This window comes from Hordeum vulgare, chromosome 1H, assembly GCF_904849725.1.
Source record: "Hordeum vulgare subsp. vulgare chromosome 1H, MorexV3_pseudomolecules_assembly, whole genome shotgun sequence".
Taxonomy (NCBI): Eukaryota; Viridiplantae; Streptophyta; class Magnoliopsida; order Poales; family Poaceae; genus Hordeum; species Hordeum vulgare.
Window position 1 is genome coordinate 450,146,042 of NC_058518.1, and position 19,592 is coordinate 450,165,633.

At 44.9% G+C, this 19,592-nt stretch overlaps 2 protein-coding genes, 1 non-coding gene and 1 pseudogene across 7 annotated transcripts; 2 read left to right on the forward strand and 2 right to left on the reverse strand.

The window, feature by feature from the left end:
* Positions 1-3,602: 3,602 nt before the first annotated feature.
* Positions 3,603-4,503, reverse strand: LOC123444484 (annotated as a pseudogene).
* Positions 4,504-5,642: 1,139 nt separating this feature from the next.
* Positions 5,643-14,017, reverse strand: LOC123444454 (probable NOT transcription complex subunit VIP2). Of its 5 annotated transcripts, XM_045121200.1 has the most exons (17): positions 13,889-14,017; positions 10,525-10,629; positions 10,114-10,201; positions 9,865-10,019; positions 9,741-9,777; positions 9,420-9,617; positions 8,515-8,727; positions 8,327-8,428; positions 7,777-7,862; positions 7,622-7,696; positions 7,042-7,467; positions 6,915-6,967; positions 6,800-6,841; positions 6,333-6,477; positions 6,136-6,246; positions 5,951-6,052; positions 5,643-5,870 (listed from the first exon to the last, which is right to left on the reverse strand). In XM_045121200.1, exons 2-15 carry the CDS (start codon positions 10,540-10,542, stop codon positions 6,169-6,171), a joined length of 1,716 nt encoding a protein of 571 aa, XP_044977135.1. In that variant the 5' UTR covers positions 10,543-10,629; positions 13,889-14,017; the 3' UTR covers positions 5,643-5,870; positions 5,951-6,052; positions 6,136-6,168. The 5 variants fall into 5 exon arrangements, with proteins under 5 accessions (XP_044977135.1, XP_044977127.1, XP_044977109.1 ...); XM_045121192.1 differs by having other exon boundaries at positions 9,420-9,777; positions 10,150-10,201; XM_045121174.1 differs by having other exon boundaries at positions 6,168-6,246; positions 9,420-9,777.
* On the forward strand, positions 10,114-10,191 carry LOC123424024. The gene has a single exon (XR_006621515.1). It is a non-coding gene; the product is annotated as a small nucleolar RNA snoR35 (small nucleolar RNA).
* Positions 14,018-14,186: 169 nt separating the features above from the next.
* Positions 14,187-17,070, forward strand: LOC123444491 (protein KRTCAP2 homolog). Its single transcript, XM_045121222.1, has 5 exons — positions 14,187-14,332; positions 14,436-14,591; positions 15,644-15,695; positions 15,776-15,842; positions 16,760-17,070. The coding sequence occupies exons 2-5, from the start codon at positions 14,436-14,438 to the stop codon at positions 16,848-16,850; spliced, it is 366 nt and encodes a 121-aa protein (XP_044977157.1). The 5' UTR covers positions 14,187-14,332; the 3' UTR covers positions 16,851-17,070.
* The last annotated feature ends 2,522 nt before the right edge of the window (positions 17,071-19,592 follow it).

Here is a 19,592-nt window from a genome sequence, read left to right on the forward strand (position 1 = left end):
AACCACGGGACGAGAGAGACAACGGCACCGAGGAAACAGCGGCGCTGGCACGCCCAGTGGAGGGATCGAGATCGATCTGGTGAGCCACGAGGCGAGAGGGACAGCGGCGCCTCGATCTGGACGGGATCCAGTGACGAGGAGGAGCGGATCAACAGCACGAGTTGCGGCGTGCGAAAGTTAACCTAGCTCTGATACCATGTTAGGAATAAGCAACTTGTATTCCCATGAGGCCATAGGCCAGTATATATACACGTACAGGCGATGGACTATATGCAGGAAACCCCTTATATATTGGGATAAATACAAAAGGGTACATGACTTATATTATAACTCTAAGAGATACAACTTGCTGAAATTAAGATACAACTTGCTGAAATTAAGATACAACTTGCTCATACAACTTCGTGAAATCTACTAAGTCCAACGTGGATATTTTCCTTTTCCATCACTGGCTTCTTCTGCTGCCTTGGATGCACGAGCCCTTTCTCTCTTTCTCTCCCTCTCAGCTTCACGGGCCTGTTCCCGCTGTCTGTAAACCTCCTCCAGCCGAAGTTTCTCTTCTTGATTTTTCCTTTTCATCTCATCAAGAAAAGCCCTCTGCTCTACACAGTACTCTTCCCACTCTTTCTTCTGCGCTGCTTTCTCCTCTGCTTCAGCCTTCTCGCGGCGCTCTTCCAAGTCCCAGCTAGCCCATGCATGGCGACCTCTTTCACGAATCTCGGTCACCGCCCAGTCCGACATTTTCGTGTCAATCCAATGATAGTACATGTAGAGAGGAGGAGGAGACTACCGGATGGATCGGATTCAAGTAAACAATAATATCAAGTAAACAATAATCTGGATGACTTGAGCATACCGGAGGCCTGATGTACACAGATATAGATTCGGGTGGATCGGATTCATAATTGGTGCACATGAAAAACTTCATGCCCAACCAATCTGAAAAATCCGTCACCTCCTTCACCTTGCAGAGATCACCGCACCAACGTCGAACTGCTTCCACCCCCCGAGGCAAACTCGCACTCTTCATTTTCTTAGGCCTGATGCTTTGATTCGAGCAAGGCAAACTCATATTGACTAAAGCGGTGGTAGTGTTCTCAAGTGAGGCTGGATGACGGAGGAAGGCAGTCCAATGCCTCCTTTTATAGACTCAGATGACCAGGAAGATGGCGGGAAATGTTGGCGGGAAAATTCTGGCCGGAAAGGAGACGTTGAAAATTTGGCGGGAACGGAGGAGGGAAAGGTGGCGGGAAAGAAGACGTGGAAATATTGGCGGGAACGGAGGAGGGAAAGGTGGCGGGAAAGAAGACATGGAAATATTGGCGGGAATGGAGGAGGGAAAGGTGGCGGGAAAGAAGACATGGAAATATTGGCGGGAACGGAGGAGGGAAAGGTGGCGGGAAAGGGTGTGCTCAAAATTTGGCGGGAACGGAGGAGGGAAAGGTGGCGGGAAAGGGTGTGCTCAAAGGGCTGTGTTGAGGGAAAGGTTCCAGCAGGTTTTCAGATGTGTGGCGCCTAAGCCTTGGGCGTTGCACATGTGTGGCGCCTAAGCCTTGGGCGTTGCACATGTGTGGCACCTAAGCCACATGTGAAAAACTGTTGGAAGCTGAATTTTGACAGCAACACAACATTTTGACAGCATATATTTTGACAACGTATATTTTGACAGAAATTGAAAACATATATTTTGACAGCATCGTCATCATCGTAAGCAAATGGTTCACAACACGAGTAAATGGTTCACAACTCCTAATGGTTCACAACACAAGTGCAACACCAAGTAAATGGTTCACAACTCCAAATGGTTCACAACACAAGTGCAACACCAACAAGTGCAAATGCTTCACAACTCCAAATGGCTCCGGTTCACATCTTGGCGCCTCGTCCCCTCTTAGAAACTAGCTTCTTTCTTCTCGAAACTACAAATTGCTCCGGGTCATCCGACTCATCGTCATCGTCATCGTCATCCTCATCGTCCATGCTTCTCGTCCTTGACAAACGAGAGCCCCCGGCGACCGGGTTCTTTCCTTTCGCATAATCATCCGGTGAGTACCGCCTAAATTCCTTCCTAGGCTTCAACATGTAAGCAGAGCGTTGGAAAGCCTTCAACGTCATCCCGTCCGCAACCTAAAACGATATCGTCATACATATGAAGGTTGAAAGTGCACAATGTTTTATGGCTATGTCATACCTCTGGAGTGTCAACATCATCCTCTATAGTATTTCTTTGGGTAATAGCTGTCGAGGTAATGTCACCATCGTCCATACGAGCGCCCGAAGAAGCTGAATCGTCTAGAGTATTTCTTTGGGATGAACCGGATCTCGAAGGTGAAACATATTCAGGGTCACGGCAACCTAAAATGTTGGATAGGCGCCGCAACTTCTTGCCCTGTTCCTGTTAGATTCAAATATAAATGACATATATAAGGTACCGTATGTTGCATTCGTGGGCAAAATAATAATAATGACACAACACCTTTATGAAAAGACGAAGTGCAGATTCTCCCTTTTTTCCTCCAGGTGTCTTCTCTAGAATATCTTCGGACTCATCAGCTTGTTTCTTGACCTCTTTGCGCTATGATCACAAGACAATGACATGCAAGTGAATAGGTGTACTAGCATTCATACTTAACATAGGTGAGCACACTTACCACAAAGTTCAGGATAGGGGCGAAGGAAGTTTGGTACCCTTCGCGAATTAACTTGTTGTAATCGCCATGGGCAAGTGCATCGTACTAAGTGGGTTCTTCCAATATGTCCTCCTCGTAAGCCGGTGGACAAATCTCGACACGAGTACTCTCCTGAAACCATCTTAGGTAGTTGTTGAACGCAAGCGGACAATGCTGGCGGTGCTGGGTTCGTTGTGCACTCGAAGTTGCCTGCACACTTTGCTCGAACATAATGACATAGTTCTTATGATGCTTATGCCAATCCTTGATCTTTCGCTGCCTCCTCCTATCCAACCTGCTTTTAACAAAACCCATCAGTAGCTCGCTCAACACTAAAAACAAAACTCATGAGTACTTCTTTATTGTGCATGATTTTGTTACCTGTGAAGCTGTGTGTCGGTGTCCACCCACTCCGGCGGGTGTGGCTGAAACAACCCAAATTGATGCATCACACGATGCGGGGGATGAAACTCAACCGCCCAATTGCATATAAGGGGACAATGCATTAGCCAAATATGTTTTTCCTGCAGGCATAGTGGATTGAGCTCGAACGTGTGTGCATCACCAAAGTTTGGCCCGGCACCATATGGCTGCCATTCCACCTACAACACAACATAAAAGGCACAATTCATTTTACTCACAACATAAAAGCTGGAAGTCAACTCTGAAACCATCTTACCTGCTCGGGGGTAAGCGAATCCATCTCGTTGGTGTATTGCTTGTACAATAGGTTCACTTCGCTTGCCACCTCCGATACCAAGTCCCACTTGTAAGCCCATGTAGGAAGCCGTACAGGGTTGCCGTGGTCATCCCAGGTATTCCACTTTGAGATTTTAGGGCGTCCAACAGGAAGGCGTTCCCAACTCCATACTGAAAGTAGGAGCATACAACCACCAACTCCACCGTTCTTTTGTGGACCTGCGACAAGCATCGTCCAACTACAAGTAACAACAAACATGCATCAATTTAGCAGAAAAGGATAACAGAGAGTACTTACTATTAACAATTTATTACCTGCCGATACAAGTAAGCCAGTGCGGCCGAGCCCTAACTGAACTTGTTGTCGAAAACAGTCAACGCCTTCAGCCACATCCATGGAGCATTCTTGCCAGTGCCGTCAGCGAAGATAGTCCTAGAGATGACGTACCACATGTACACGAGAGCATACCTCTCGATCACCTCGTCATCTGCGTCCTCAGGACAATGAGCAAAGTTCGCGGCAATCCAAGTGAAAGGAGCGCCGGCCGAGACTCTATCTTTCTTCCCTCCATCTTCTACCTCCGGCTCATGAGGCTACATACCAATAAGGGCCTCCATTTGTTGTCGCCATCCCTCGGAATCAGTGCTCATACAAAGAGGCTTCCCCTCGATCGGAAGTGGGTGATCATGAAAACATCTTGAAGAGTAACTATCATCTCTCCGGTCCGGAGGTGAAAAATATGTGTCTCCGGCCTCCACCGATCAATAAGTGCAGTGACTGCCGCAGCGTTCAGATTGGGCGTTGACCGACTCACAAGCTGAATGAATGGAAGGAGTCCTGTCATCTCGATGTATGGTGTGTACCGCTCATCATACTGCATTACAGACGATGCCCCGTGAGACCGGATCTTCAAGGGCATAAGCTCCTGCAAACAGATAGGAGTAAGTGATATCATTACATTTTCATCTTATTAAATACATGATTTTTTATCATATGATCTACTTACCATTTTCTTCTCCGACATCAAATAGGCCCGGTGTTCAACGTCATAAACATCGTTCAAAAGCCACACCATCCTACAAATCACAAAAAGTACTCATATTCAAAAAAATACTCATCTACTAATCCACTCATCTACATATTACTCATATCCTAACTACTCATATGAATCTACTCATATCCTAACTACTAATATCCTAACTACTCATATGAATCTACTCATATCCTAACTACTCAAATCCTAAGAACTCATATGAATCTACTCATATCCTAACTACTCAAATCCTAAGAACTCATATCCTAACTAGTCATATGAATCTACTCATATCCTAACTACTAATACTAACTACCCATATCCTAACTACTCATATCAATCTACTCATATCAATCTAATCATATCAATCTACTCATCTACTCAAACAAAAACCTATTTCATTTGGATACAAGGATGGGAAACGGAAGAGATTACCTAGTAGCCAACCTTGGTGGATCAATCCAAGAAAGAAATCACCAGATCTGAAGGGGATAGGGGAGGGGATTCGGGCTTGGATGAGAGCAAGCCGCCGCCGGTTTGAATGAGGGAGGGGAATGGGGAGCGGGGCTGGCCCGTGCCTGTTTAAGTCAATGTGGGACGCATAAGCGTTCGGCGCCACACATTACAATGTGTGACGCCTGAGGCTTAGGCGTCACACGGCCTCGGAGATGGGCCCTCTCTGCCAGGTGGTCGGGGGTGTGTGGCGCCGAACGGCTAGGCGTCACACAGTGTAGTGTGGCGCCTAGGTGTCGGGCGCCACACAAAATGGTCAGACGGGTGAAATATTTTCTCCAAAGGGTCACTCTGTGAGTTCTTTCCCAGGGATCATTTTTGTTAATTTTGCCTCAAGGGAGGCGCCCATGAGGAGGTAGGTCCAACCTTCTGCAAGGTACTCTGGGCACCTGTTGGATTTACTTCTCATCCTGACACCTTAAGGAGTACTTGGGCACCATCCCAAGGGATCTTGGATGGTGAATGTTTTCTTCCATTAGAATTGGACGCACAAAAAGAAAACACAGAAGTGGCATATGTTCTCTTTGCTCGTCTGAATCCGGGGTAGGAGAGCGACCGGTAGATCTCCACACTAAACTGTATGCAGGAATGATTTGTCAGGTGCACTACGTGAACCTTCACACATTTCAGCAGATGGGTGAGTTCACATGTAGTAGTACCGTCAGTCACCGGTCACAACGAAATCACGACCATCATTCCCAGAATATAGAAAACGAGGGGCACACTCTAAACCCAAAATACCGATAATTAAACTCATAGTTAAAGAGTACATGTCTGAATTTTACGAAAGCTAAGAAACTCAAGTCAATTACAGCCAATGATACCAAATTGACGCTAAAGGTTTACAGCCAACGAATTACGAGGCGTGTTTTCCTCGGCTACATGTCTAAAGCTACTACCATCAGGTCTGCCAGCCAACACAGAGAAGCTCCTTCTTCGGAACAGCACACAAGTCCTGCCCAGACGAAATGAAATTCAGCGCCACCAAGTAAATCAATCTCAACAAAGAAGTAAAGAGTATTAAGATGCACTTACAGAATCATTTTGCACAAATGTACGCCACCTATATCCTATGATAATAACAGGTACTGATCCGGATGAAGAAAATCGACATTCTCTAATACAGAAGTACAACAGCTGCAAGCACAAATCAGTAGCACGTCAGAAAAGCCAGGCCTACTACGTACATGGAACTATGAAACTGTGGCATAGGGACATACATGAATGGGAGGCGGGGAATCCAACTGCTGACCTTATAATCTAACATTTTGGCTGGCGGAAGGGAGGACAGGTCTCTTCTCTACAGATTCATATTGGAGAACAAAGTTGTCCTGCAATCAACAAAAAGAAAGCTCAGATTACTTTCCCTGCTGTGAGATCAGGCTATAAAGGCTATCAGTTCTTGTTAGGATAAAACCTTCTGAATTGTATCCCACAGGTTGGGATCAAAGCAAATGTAGGATCCTCGTTCATACAGTGGAGTTTTCACAAGAGGTGCCACATTTGAAGCTCGTGTGAGCCAAACACGATACTCTCTGTGGTAAAACCACCCTTTGTTATACCTGGAAAATAGGCGGAATCAGAAATTAGAGTAATTTGACAAGCCAGGCCTTCTTAGCTGTAATTCCGTCAATAGCTGGCTACCCTATAAACTTGTTATTGTAAATGTTCAACTTGTTTTCCATAAATTTGGTCAAACTTTATAAAGTGTGACTTCAGTCAAAGCTAATATGCGGAGTAAATAAAAATGGAGCGAGTACTACAAAAGAGCAAATACATGAAAACAGTTTACAAATGTATAGGGCGTGTGAACAACAGGCAAATGAAGGTCCACTAAAATAGTATCCTGCTGAGATACCAACAACAGTGCAGGTTTGTGCTTACAGTTCATTCGCGGCATATAACTGAGCAACATCCTTGGGCATACTGCACAAAGAGCAAAGTCAAATAATGCATAGGCTAGTAAAACCAGACACACAGTTCATTCTATTCAATATACCTGTAGAAGATGTAGAATAGTGTCAAGGGGTGAAACTTTGGAAAATTGAATGGCTGCAGATGGAGAAAAAATAAATGAAATGTCAGGGTTCAAGAGGCTATTGTAAACCAAATGGGAAGCAGCTTACCTGCAGTGGTGGAGGTTGCTCAGCAGAGTAACAAGCAGGGATCTGATAATCAGGTTCTCCTTTAGCTGGCTCATTTGACCATGGGGAGCCAAACGTCTTCCAAAGACAATCTGGAGAGTTCAAATTCAACCCTAGTGTAGTTAAATCAAGCCCTAAAGCAAGAGCTGTTGGTCCAGGCTCTTTTGATTTTATTAAATTCAACAATCCAAGTAAACTGTATGGGTCTGGCACAGTTTCTTTTCCCTGAGCAGACTTTTGACTCTGATCCTTATATGACTGTTGGCCCGAAGATGCCTGCGACCTAAGCGAATTCTGAGTCTGAGGTTGATGGTATTGCTGGATGAGTTGCTCATAAGACCCCGAATTAGAAGACGGACTTGGAGAATTTATCGGCCTTAGCCCGATATTATCAAGACCATTTTGGACCTAATGAAGACAATCAGAGTAGTTAACAGTCCACAGTCAAAAGGTTTAGCAGGCACATGAAAAAGGCTAAAATGTGTGTATCCTAACTTATAAGAGTGGTGTGTTCAACCCCAAATATGTGCTGGCTACGCAAAAAAAATGCTAGTATGCTTACCGAAGTAGTGCTCTGCTGCTGTTGTTGGCGGGGTGGATAGCTACCTCCCAAATTAAAGCCAGATGATCTACCCATCTGCAGAATCATATGTGAGAATTCAAGAATAAGAAGGTATAGCTGACCTGAGCTGAAATGATAAAACAACATGAACTCACGGGAAAATGTTGTGCCTGCATAATATTTGCATTTTCATGAAGGTGGTCCTTGTGATGCAAATCCATACCATAATCTGACGAATTGCCTTATATTTCAAAGAAATGTACAATAAGGTAATATCCAGAGAATAAAAGCAGGGTTTGCCCAGAAATAATCAGCAGAAACGAACATGATAGGAATAACTGCCATGATATGAACTTAGCCGAACAACTTCAATAGAACACATTGCAATACATATAACTTGATTAAAAATCTCTGATGAAAGTTAACTAACCCAGCTTGCGAGAGAAGGATAAACTTATGCCAGATGAAGAATTGAGAAGAAGATTGAACCATGATATATGGTTAATAGAGAAGAAAATAGTGAAGGAATTGACAAGACATGAAACATTATCTTTTCCAGAAAACAGTACCAACAAAATAAAATAAAAACCACTCCCTCCGATCCATATTAATTGATGCTGGTTTAGTAAGGCTAAAAACTAACAAGAAACCGATAGTTAATCTCATCAAGATTTATAGAGTTGTCCACCAATGGAGGAGACATACCTTTATATCCTGGTAAAGCTGGAAAATCTTCATTCTGAATGCTGAACTCCTGATTTTGTTGCACAATGGCATTTACACTTACTCCTTGCTTTCGTAGTGACCCTTGAAATTACAAAGTAAGAAAAGTTAGTTACCTGACATTATCAAAGCACTAAAGATTGCAGATTTTGTTAGTGTTGTAGCATTACCATATTGCCCTTGACCACCTCCAGCAGAATTAGGACGTCCAGTTAATTGGGGAAAATCATTTATGTCAAACGGAGAATTGTCACCAGAGTTTCCGTCATGTAGCATTCCTGAAGAACTAAAAGAATTGTTTCCTGCCTGAACTTGGTTCTGAGATAGCGTTCCTCCTTGTGCTGGATAAGAACTCCCTAGAATGTTCATGAACTGTGGCGACGCTGGAGAAAAATAAATAAACAGACTCACTTTTTTTTTACAAAAATAAATAAATCCATTAGGTCAGTTTGCCCCACACCCCTTACACCAAGAGAGAAGAAATTCCAAGCTCTTAATAAACCCAGTAGTTGTATATACAGTTTAGTTGCTTCCACTGGTATACATATAATCTAGTGTGGGCAACCAAGGCAGACAACCTCAAGGTGGTGGCACTGCTTTATGAATGCAATAGGTGAAAATTCAATTCCCCGTGTCAATTTCCAATCACATTGAGCCACATTGAAGTTCAATCCATAACACTTCAGAAAGTTACGCTGTCATATGACTGAAATGTACCTTACAACCACTTCCCTATACTTTTTCAAAAAATGCAAAGCTTGCAGCTCAACGCATTGATAGAAAGAAAATAATTACAAGGCTAAGACAAGACTGAAACAACTGACAACTCAAGACAGGACAACAAAGAATGCAAGACAGACATCGCAACCGACACAACTAAATAACCCCAGCCTTGAAGCCATCCACACAAGCGCAGGGAGCAACGAATCTACTGAAACCTCAGCCACAGCAAGAGAGAAACACACACGATTTCACTATTCAGCCAGCAAGCAAGAAAGAAAATGACAATAGATGTTCACTAAAGAAGAACGAAAAGTTCGAAAGAACAAATAAAGATTAACAATTAACCATGTACCTTGATGCATACTACTCAGACGATTGGATGGGATATTAAGAGCCCCACTTCCAGAGTTGCCACTCGAATTGATACGGGATGAAATACCAGGCATGGACATTCCTGCTGAGCTTATGCTTCTGCCAATACTGCTGCCACCCACTATATTGCCCGCAGAATTTGTTATACGTGGGCCTAAGTTCCCCAAAACTGAAGAAGCTGTCAACCCAGGAGCAGAATTTCGGTTACCAACATTAGCCATGCTTGAGGATAAACCTTGTGCTGAACCACCAATAGCATTCATGCTACTACTAAATACAGGATTCCCCCCAACATTCATACCTCCTCGGTTGCTGATCCCAGAATGACCATGAGAAATCTACAGAAGGGGCAAGAAAATTAGTCAAGTGATAGAACACTCAGCATGATATTAACATTTTGTGGACTTCAAAAGAGGAGAACAAACCTGAGACATGGACACTGGAAGGTTATTTGAGGGAAACCGGCTACCAGAAATATTGCCCCCAGGTTGTTGAACACCTGGGGATGGAATACCTGACAATGAAGCATTCCTTGGCGATAGTGATGCAAGATTGAGATTTCCGTGGATATTATGCAGGCCTTCCAGGAAGTTCAAATGAGTTAGCTTTATGAGAAAAATAGTACTTTGAAACATGATTATTGAATTACACACATACGTAAGATTTATACTAACCAGAGTGATGGAAATTAGGAAATGATCCAGACTGACCAGAAAAGGTTGATGTGAATGGCCTTCCTGTTGAATCCCCACCAATATTTGACTGCAAAAGGTAATGACAATAAACCAAAGGCCTTTTGAAAAATGTAGCTAGCCATTGTCATCACTACACAGAAGTGGACAATGAACCATGACCACGATTAAAAACTATCCTGTCCACTTTTTGAGGCAGAGGAACTAGGCAGCGAGTAATAAATAACATAAAAACAATATCATGTCTAAAAACGGACAGATTAAATGAGTCAACATATTAGCTCAAGCAATATATGGAAGTGGAACCCAAAATGAGGTGGAGTTTGGTAATTTACTGAATAGAAAAGGGATAAAATGAATAACCATATTAAGTAAGGAAGGACGAAAGCATACATTCAGTGATCCTGACATTGTGATGATGCCCAAAGAACGATCAAGGCAACAGGAAGTCAAAATATTATCCCGTTATTCCCCCAACTGAGTGATAATTGATCCAATCTGGAGTCCAGGAAGAGATAATATATGTAAGCAATTAATATCCGGGGTCCTTCCAGAGGTGCAGGATGCTTATAATAAAGCAGAATGAAATAATTACATAGCTAAACGCAACACATGATCTAAAGTTGAATTTCAAGATCAAAACACTAACTAGTGAGAAGATATTAGAGCTCTATATATGCTACTCCCTCTGTAAACTAATATAAGATCTTTTAGATCACTCAAGTAGTAGTGGTCTAAAAAATGGCAGTCATGCAGGACAAACTATCACTGCGCAATTTTAGAAAATACTGTTACAAGATGACACAATAAGGAGGGTAGAAAAAACATGAGAACCAATCTAGAAAACAAATGAGGCCATGTGCAATTTCCAGAACCTGATTGGTATTTAGAACATTGTGAATAGCACTCTGATTCTTTCCAAAATGGACAAGCACAAAAGAAGGAAGATTGATACAAAGGATAAAGCATAATTATTTCCAAGTTTACACCTACAAGCAAGCCGCTAGCTAACATCTAAAAGGAAACATAAAGTTCTATGAAATTACAAAAAATATTAGACAAAGAAAGTACTGAATGGAAGAAACAAAATATTAATACTGGCCATGAATAAAACTTGCAACACACCAAAGCCCAGGACTAACACTCCAGAAGAGCACAAACTTATAGCATCATAATGTTCCACTGCCTCAGATGGCCCTCGTATTTATGGGCCCCTAACAAATCTAGACATGGAAACACCGGTGTGGTATTAAATCAATACAAGGTTTTGAGTCGCCAACTAATCACCGATGAGATGCAGGCTAATCGCCTTGCCGGATCAGTGATGAAGTCTTGCTACGGTGACTCAACTAGCAGAGCAAGTCGTGCAACTCACCCCCCAGTAGACGCTTGTGTGCTCGTTTGGGCAGCCAGCGAGGTATTCGGCGAGAAATCAATCTCCTTGATGCCGTCGGCAACTGATCTACCCCGCCGCCGGCTACCGATCTACCCTGCCGCTGGTGTTGTAACTTGTAAGAGGGAAGAAGGTATGGGAAGAAAGAAGGAATCTGTACCGGCGGCGGCTATGTATAGTCTCACGCACTGCTGGGCAGTTACCATTCTTCTATTCTTGATGGATGGCACAGATGGCTTGGATAAGTATGGACGGTCTAGATACATCAAGAAAACTAGGGTTTTCAAATGGGCCTTCATGGGCCAAATATGCTCCTACCCCTATCAACTTGGAGCCATCTTCCTCCTACACTGGAGCAATTCGGCTCCTCCGTGGCCCAGCCAAGACCTTGCCTAGGAGCTTCATGCCACCTTGACCTCACAATCAAGCTCCTGCGCAACTGCAACTTTGCCGTCAACATCGTCTCATCCTCTATGTAAACTCCCCTGACTAGTTGCGGCGACTTGGGGCGATTAGCCATAACAAGTCGCCGAATAATCCGGGTTAGGGAGACAAAACCCAACTCCACGACCCAAAAACTTCGAATCAATATCATCTTTTGGTTTAGCATGAGATGCAGGCTTGCAGTTTGTGGCTTACTTCCTATAATAGTTTTCTGGGAACAAAACAAGGAAAATTCTCCAGGGAAATTCAACAGGCCAGAATGCAGGCCACTTCAATCAAGGGTCTGGTTCTTGTATTTGACCAGGTTTGATAAGGAACTGAGGTGTGATTGGAGGACTCATATTAATCATGGAGGTGGTAAATTTCACGGTATTAAACGAGAAAAACAAAAAAGAGCTAAAAAATTCCGCATTGATCGGAAATTTCCAATGATGGAGGCCTGCATGTACAATCACAACATGCCATGTTGCAACACTCATCTTCCTTCCATCTGATTGTCATTACACACATTAACCAAATTATGACTGTTATTAAGTGACCAAAGCAATGTCAACTTTCTATCGGATCACACATTTGTACCCAGCCATAGGCAATCTCAAAACAACATGGTTATCCTATCTTTGAACCGATTGAGCTGTGTAAATAAAAGTGAGGAAAATGTTTTCTACATTGATTAGTTCAATGCCAGTTGTTCCATCTTCCACAAGCACCGATTTTGATTAGGTCAACAGAAAAAGTATGGCAATCCTTAGTACTCCCTCCGCCCAAAATTCTTGTCTTAGATTTTTCTAGATATGAATGTATCTAGTCAGGTTTTAGTATTTAGATACATTCATTTTTAGACAAACCTAAGACAAGAATTTTGGGACGGAGGGAGTATAAGGCTAGTTGTAGTTTGAATCTTAGGTTCTTACCTATATGGTTACAAATGCATGTTTCCATTAGTGTACAACATGGTAAATTAAATCTATATGCCAACTGGAATAGAAAACATTGTGTGTAGGCTTCATGCTTGGTTTGTCTAGTTGTGGCATATTTCTACGATGAGATATAATAATGCAACATTTGAAATTAAAAAAGGGAAGAAAATCCAAGTGAAAATAGGCTCATCACATGATTTGGCTAGTTTGTTGTCAATCTTATCTCCATGCACAAGCTATTAATATTTCTGCACAGCTATCCGAAATCTAAAGCTACCCCTATTTTGCATCATGCGCTAAACTTTGAACCTGACTCTGCTAGGTTCATGGTTGCAGCAATACCAAAACACGCGACAAAATGCTGGCCAACAGTTGGATTGTACATTGAGGGCAGAAACATTGTTCCAGTTACTTCGGGGGGAAGAGTTAACACTGTGGGTATGATGCTCCGACCGGCAAAAGGTTCAGTCTAGAAGAATTTACGGCCACGATAACAAGGCAATGCATACCCAGCTTGCCCAAGCTAACGTGTGACATGCGGGCGAGCTTGAATCAAGCTCACAAGCTCCCAATCACAGCTGCAGCACAAAAACAGCTAAGAAAACCTACTTACCGAGAACCAAAGCAATCCACAAGCATGGCCTAGCACCCGTACTGTCCAACAGCCTGCTGAAAAAAAAAATCGAGCTACGCAGACAAGCACAGAAGCAATCGGCAGCTCAGATTCCCCAGGCCCCAATCCAGGTTGGTCCCAACATCCGACCAGCGGCACGAAAAGCACCACCGCCAAAATCGAATCTACTGGAATTCCAAAGCCGCTGCACCCGACAGCGAACCAACAGCCGACCGCGAGGCCGAATGGCAGGGATCCAGAAGCAAGCCAGCCAGCCCCGCCCAGCCCGCGCGCGCACGGCGGCGGCCGCTCGCTGTCCTGCCCGCGAGAAGGGGAGATAGGAGAGGGTTCTGGCAGAAGGTTCTAGAGAGGCAGAGGGGAAGCGACCTGGCGAAGTGACGGCGGCCAGGCCCCGCGCGCGGATCTCCCCGCGTCGAGGCGTCGCGGCGGAGGAGAAGGACGGCGACGATGCGGGGAGCAGCAGGGCAGCACAAGTGCGACCGGGGCAAGGGGAAAGGATGGGGAACGGAGCGGCGGTGCGCGTCCGCTTTCATCAGGCCCCAACCAACGGCCCATATGCGGCCTGGTAAACATATTCCCGAAATGGGGGTCCATCGGCCTATGGGTTGTCGGCCCAACACGGCCCGCACCGTCGTCTCTCTAGTCTCTCCACCATCCATCTGGCGACGATGACTCGGCGGCGTCGTAGATCTCACCACACCACTCACCTCGCGAGACCGGAGACGGACCGGGGGAAGAAGCAGCGGCAGCGCCAAAACCCTACTGCCCCCGCGCGCTGCCGCATCAGATCTCCGATCGTAGCCGGTCCAGGTGAGGGCTTCCGTTCCCCTGCGGCGCTAGGATGGTTTCCGTGATCGGGTGCGAGGTTGTTTGATTTCGTTGTCCGTTGGCTGACGGAGATCTGGTGCCGCAGATGGCGAGCACGGGGCGGTCCATGCTGCTGTCGCTGCTGCTGTTCGCGGTGACGCTGTCGCTGCTGGAGATGTACCGGGGCTGGTTCGCCGCGTCCGAGCTCAAGACCATCGCCGGCGGATTCGTCAGCTCCCTCCTCTTCCTCCTCCTCCTCACCGTGCGTCACCCCTCTCTTCTTCTTTCTACTTCTTGCTCCTGGCGGTGGATAAAGCCCTCTCACCTGATTGGTAGGCATTCGTAGGTTGTGATTTTTCTATAAAAAAATGTTTACGGTGTAGCACTGGGAGCGAATGGGCATGTGATTTGCAATGATTCTTGTATCCAGTGTAGCAACATTTAGAGGTGGAAGATCGAAATCTCGCTCATGTAAGTCTAATAGCTAGTTTCTGAAGGTTGCATGTGTTCTTCAGCTTCAATTTTCCGGACCTAGTGTAGCTTCTCAAATAGAAAATACCCTATCGAAATCTCTCTCATGTAACGTCTGATAGCTAGTTTCTGAAGGTTACATGTGTTCTTCAGCTTCAATTTTCCGGACCTAGTGCAGCTTCTCAAATAGAAAATGCCCTATCACATTGCTCTTCTAAGATATATATATATATATATATATATATATAGCAATCATAAGTGGCGGCTAAGGTCATATTTGTCTAGTACTCATCTCCAGCTGGAGCCATGAAGAGTTGACGTCTCAAATCCAACAATCTTGGAGACATAAGCTTGTTTGTTCTAATATATTAACCTCCTGCAGTATAATTGACTTAGCGATAAAATATTTACATATATACTACAAAAAAGTTATGATCGATGACAAGCCTTAATTGTGGTAGTTTTGTGGGTTCATGTCGCTTTAAATCTGCAGAAGACACCAAAGGTGACCTTGTTTTTGTATTGGAATCCACTCTGGCTTCAACATGTTCTAGCAGTTCCTAAACCCCCAAACCTCCATAGATGGCTATAGATAAGTTATCTTTTGTCAGTTTTGTTTTCTATAACGAGAAACTAGTGCAAGCAGACCCTTAGAAAGGGGGAAAATGTAGCAACTAGGAAGCATATATGCTGTATACGTTTGACTGATACCCTTGTATGGTTTTGTGTTGTAACTTATAAGATCGATGATTTCTGGAGTCATCATTTCCTCTATGAGCAAACAACAAGTATTACTTTGATGCATAGATTTTTGTAATGTGCTAACTAGAGCAAGTTTTGCAGTTTATCGGTAATTACCAAGAAGCTAGTGGTGTTAGAACTGGGTGGGGTGCAGGTATATAATACTTCATTCCCGTGTCTTCTTTCATTTTTTAACTTAAACCATCTGTCATCATTTATGTTCTTTTCATGCAGTTGTTGTAGCAGAACTTGTTGCTCTTATTGTAGCTGGTACTGTTCACCGCGTTTGCATCACAACATGGTATGATTCCTTGACGATTCCTTCACTAATTCTTTGTTCCAAGTTGTTAATACTTGTATGGTCCCATCATAGAATTGATAGACCTTGACGATTCCTGTTCAGAAATGTTAACCTTAGATGTGTTAATGGATTAGAATTAGATAATTCTATCTGTATAACAGCATTGCCAACTGTACGTTACATACTGTTTGATGTTGACAGAAGTTATAGGATGCATGATTAACAGCTGAGCAAAATCCATCTAAATTAGATCCTTCTATAGCCTTTCAGATTTAGAACGAGTTATTGTCGCATATACTTGTATGCAACAAAAGTTCCTCAGCTAGTCGGAAAAATTCTGTCACTAAATCATGATGAGCTAGGAGAGGAACTAAAGTTTATCTGAAATTATTAAAATAATCACATTTTTTTGGTTATGTGAGATGAAATTATTTGCTACATCCACCATGGTGTTGTGTTGACATTGTGGTGCTCACATGCTCTGATAGAGCTTATATTATTGTGGTGCATTGTTGAGATCTTTTTGGTTATGTGAGCTGAAATGGTGCTGTGAAGCTTATGTTACTCTGGTACATGATAAAGAAGCTTCACAGCCTTAGCTCATGTTACTCTGGTACATGATAAAGAAGCTTCACAGCCCTCATGTTACTCTGGTCACATGACGAGGTAGCATTTTCCACATAACAAAGCTACCAGCAAAAGAAGCCTCGTTCAGCACCAACACAATGATAGCTAGTGATGATTCCCCTTGCAGGATCTAGCAAGGGATGGGCACCATTTTACAATTTTATTATTATCAAGAGCTCTGCCATTTAAATGACATATCTATGTGTTTTCCGCATTTTGCTGTTCTTACCTTTACCCGATGGTTACCGGTGCCGCAGTCCCTTACGAGCTGTGTGATGTTTTGGCCGCAGCTTCCTGTTCTCTGCCGGAATCCTTTACGAGGTCGACAAGCTCTCCGGGATGATGCTCGCAAGGAGCGAGTCCAAGGCGAGGCGGTACTGAGGGACGCACATTATATTTTATGTAAGGTTGACCTGTTTTGTAGATGGAATCAGAAACTAATATCCACACCCTCCGTCAGACTTTCTCAACCCAATCACCTTTTTTTTTTTCTCTTTCTCGTGAGGCGTATGTAGAAGTGGAACTCTGGGTGCTCGCCGTGTCTGCCGAGACGTCACATTTTGGTTTTTAGTCTGAAATCACAGCCTTGTTGACCAGGTAATTTCTCTCAATTCGCTGCTGCGGTTAGGTTCGCCGAGCCTCGTTGCTTGCTTGCTTGGTTGGGATTCTGTTTTATTCGTGGAGCATGTTGTTTAGAGGGTTTATTATTATCAAGTAGTCCACCACGTGGTATTGGCATGGAGCACGATGCAAAGTGTAAAACCGTGCATGAAACTGTCAAAGAGTAAACCATCGGGGATCAGTTCTCCGCGGCCTGTGCGTGCCTATGGACGTCTGCGGATCCGAAACGTCTGCGGTGACGCTGGCCGAGGTGTGCCCGTGCCATGCGTGGTACGCCGTGCACCGCCGGACCGGTTCACCGGCCGCCATTTCTGCTCTAGCGTCCGTGATGTTGCCGCTGCCACAGAGGTGAAAGGCACCCCCGTTGCTGGAGCCGCGAAAAGTGGATGAAGACATGAAGTACACTCAGGTTGCCGGCGACCGGCACCGAATTCATCTCACGCCGAGCGTACGTCGACCCAAGGAACGCCACTAGGAGAAGGAGGCATCAAGATGGGGACACCGGATTTGGAGGGGATAGAGTCATAGAGCGCGCGTGCGGGCTTGGCTGGCTGCTCTTTTCTGACTGGGAGAAGGTCACTGACCGGGGCTCACGTCCACTCTCCGCTGCAACTTGCAGGCCGTACACGCATTCCGGACGATGGCTACACCTCTCAGTCTCTTCCTCTGCGATGATTAGAGCAACTCCAACGGATTGACCCAAACGGATAGCGATTTCGTCCGTTTTTTGTTCGTTCGGATCGGCCGCCCGTCCGGGTCCGTCCTGTTTTAGATATAGGTCGGCTGCGCGCCTAACGCATCGACCCATATGTATCGGATGGCCGTCCTATTTTGCATGATATTCATAGTTTGAATCAAATAACATAATCTAAACCGAAAATAGCATAGTTATTACAAACCGAATAAAAATAAAAATGTTTCACATAGTTCTCACATAGTTTTGCAAATGAATAAAAGAAGATAAATTTATTGGTTGCCAACATGAGCCCACATATGCTCAACCAAATCATTTTTGCAGTTGCACGTGAGTTTCCCAATCACGCATGTCTTAATGAAATTGGATGAACTGTTCAAATGTTGCCGCTCCTCCATGCTCAGGCACAACTTTCTCACCCTGAGACTGAAACCCTTGATCGTACAGACGTTCCGGACGCTCGTCTTTTATGATCATATTATGCATGATCACACAAGCAGCCATCACCCCTCCCCCCTCCTCAGTTTCTGCGTGCTCTAGGTATTAGCAGGATACCGAACGATGCCCCATCGAAATTGCAAAACAGCAAAGGCATGCTCGACATCCTTCCTAGCACCCTCTTGCTCTTGGGCAAATCTTTTCGTCTTCTCTCCGACGGGGTTGGGTATTGTCTTGACGATAGTGGTCCACTGAGGATAGATACCGTCACCCATATAGTATCCTTTGTCGTGTTTGTGACCGTTGACAGTAAAATTCACCGGTTGGATGTTGCCTTCGGCAAGCCTAGCAAACACCGGCGAGCATGCCAGATCCAGAGATCTTCAGACGCAACGGCCTCTAGTATGACAGTGCAAGCCTTGACATGGCCCTTTATACTGCCCTTGCCAAGCAGAAGGGCAGTTCTTCCACTCCCAGTGCATGCAGTCTATGCTATCAAGCATCCCTTGGAAGCCCCTGCTGGCATTCATCGCCAACAAACGGGTTGTATCTTCAGCAGTCAGCTCTCTCAAGTACTCAGGGCCAAACACAGCAATAACAGCCTTGCAGAACTCATACAGGGACTCTAGGCAAGTAGACTCGCTCATACGGACGTGCTCGTCAGTAAGATCACCGGGCACTCCATATGCAAGCATTCGGATGGCGGCAGTGCATTTTCTGATAAGAGGAAAAACCAGCTTGCCAACGACGTCCTCTTTGCACTCGAAATAGTCAACATAGCTAACCACCCCCTCTCTAATACGGTTGAAAAGATGCCTACTCATACGGAAAACGGCGACGGGATTTTTGATGCTTGAACAATGGATTTGTTGTATCAAAGTAGTCCTTCCAAAGAAGGAAATGTCCGCTCTCTCGGTTACGATTCAACGCCGGAAGGTGGCCCGAAATGGAGCCATGAAACAACGGCCGCTGGCTGTTGAGCTGGTGATGGACCAACACGACAGCCAATACCTCCTCCTCGTCATCGGACGACGAATCGCCGGAGTCGCAAAGGAAATTGTGAAAAAGAACTGGTCGGCAGAGTCCATTTTATACCTTGGCAAACTGTCGAACAGCTTGTGGGCGTCGATGAAGAAGACGGCCGACGAAGGGAGTCGCGCCGCACACGGACCAACTAGTTGTCCTGTCGGTGTCCGACGAGCGTGCCGGTGAGGATCTGACCGGGCAACGAGGCGGCTCCCCGACGGGCTGTGTGGTGGGGGCGCGGGAGTGGGAAGCAGTTGATCCCCGACAACAAGGCAGCGGCGGCGACGGGCGATGTGGGAGTGGGCGGCGTTGTTGGGCGGATGTGGAGGCGTCAACAGCTGGCA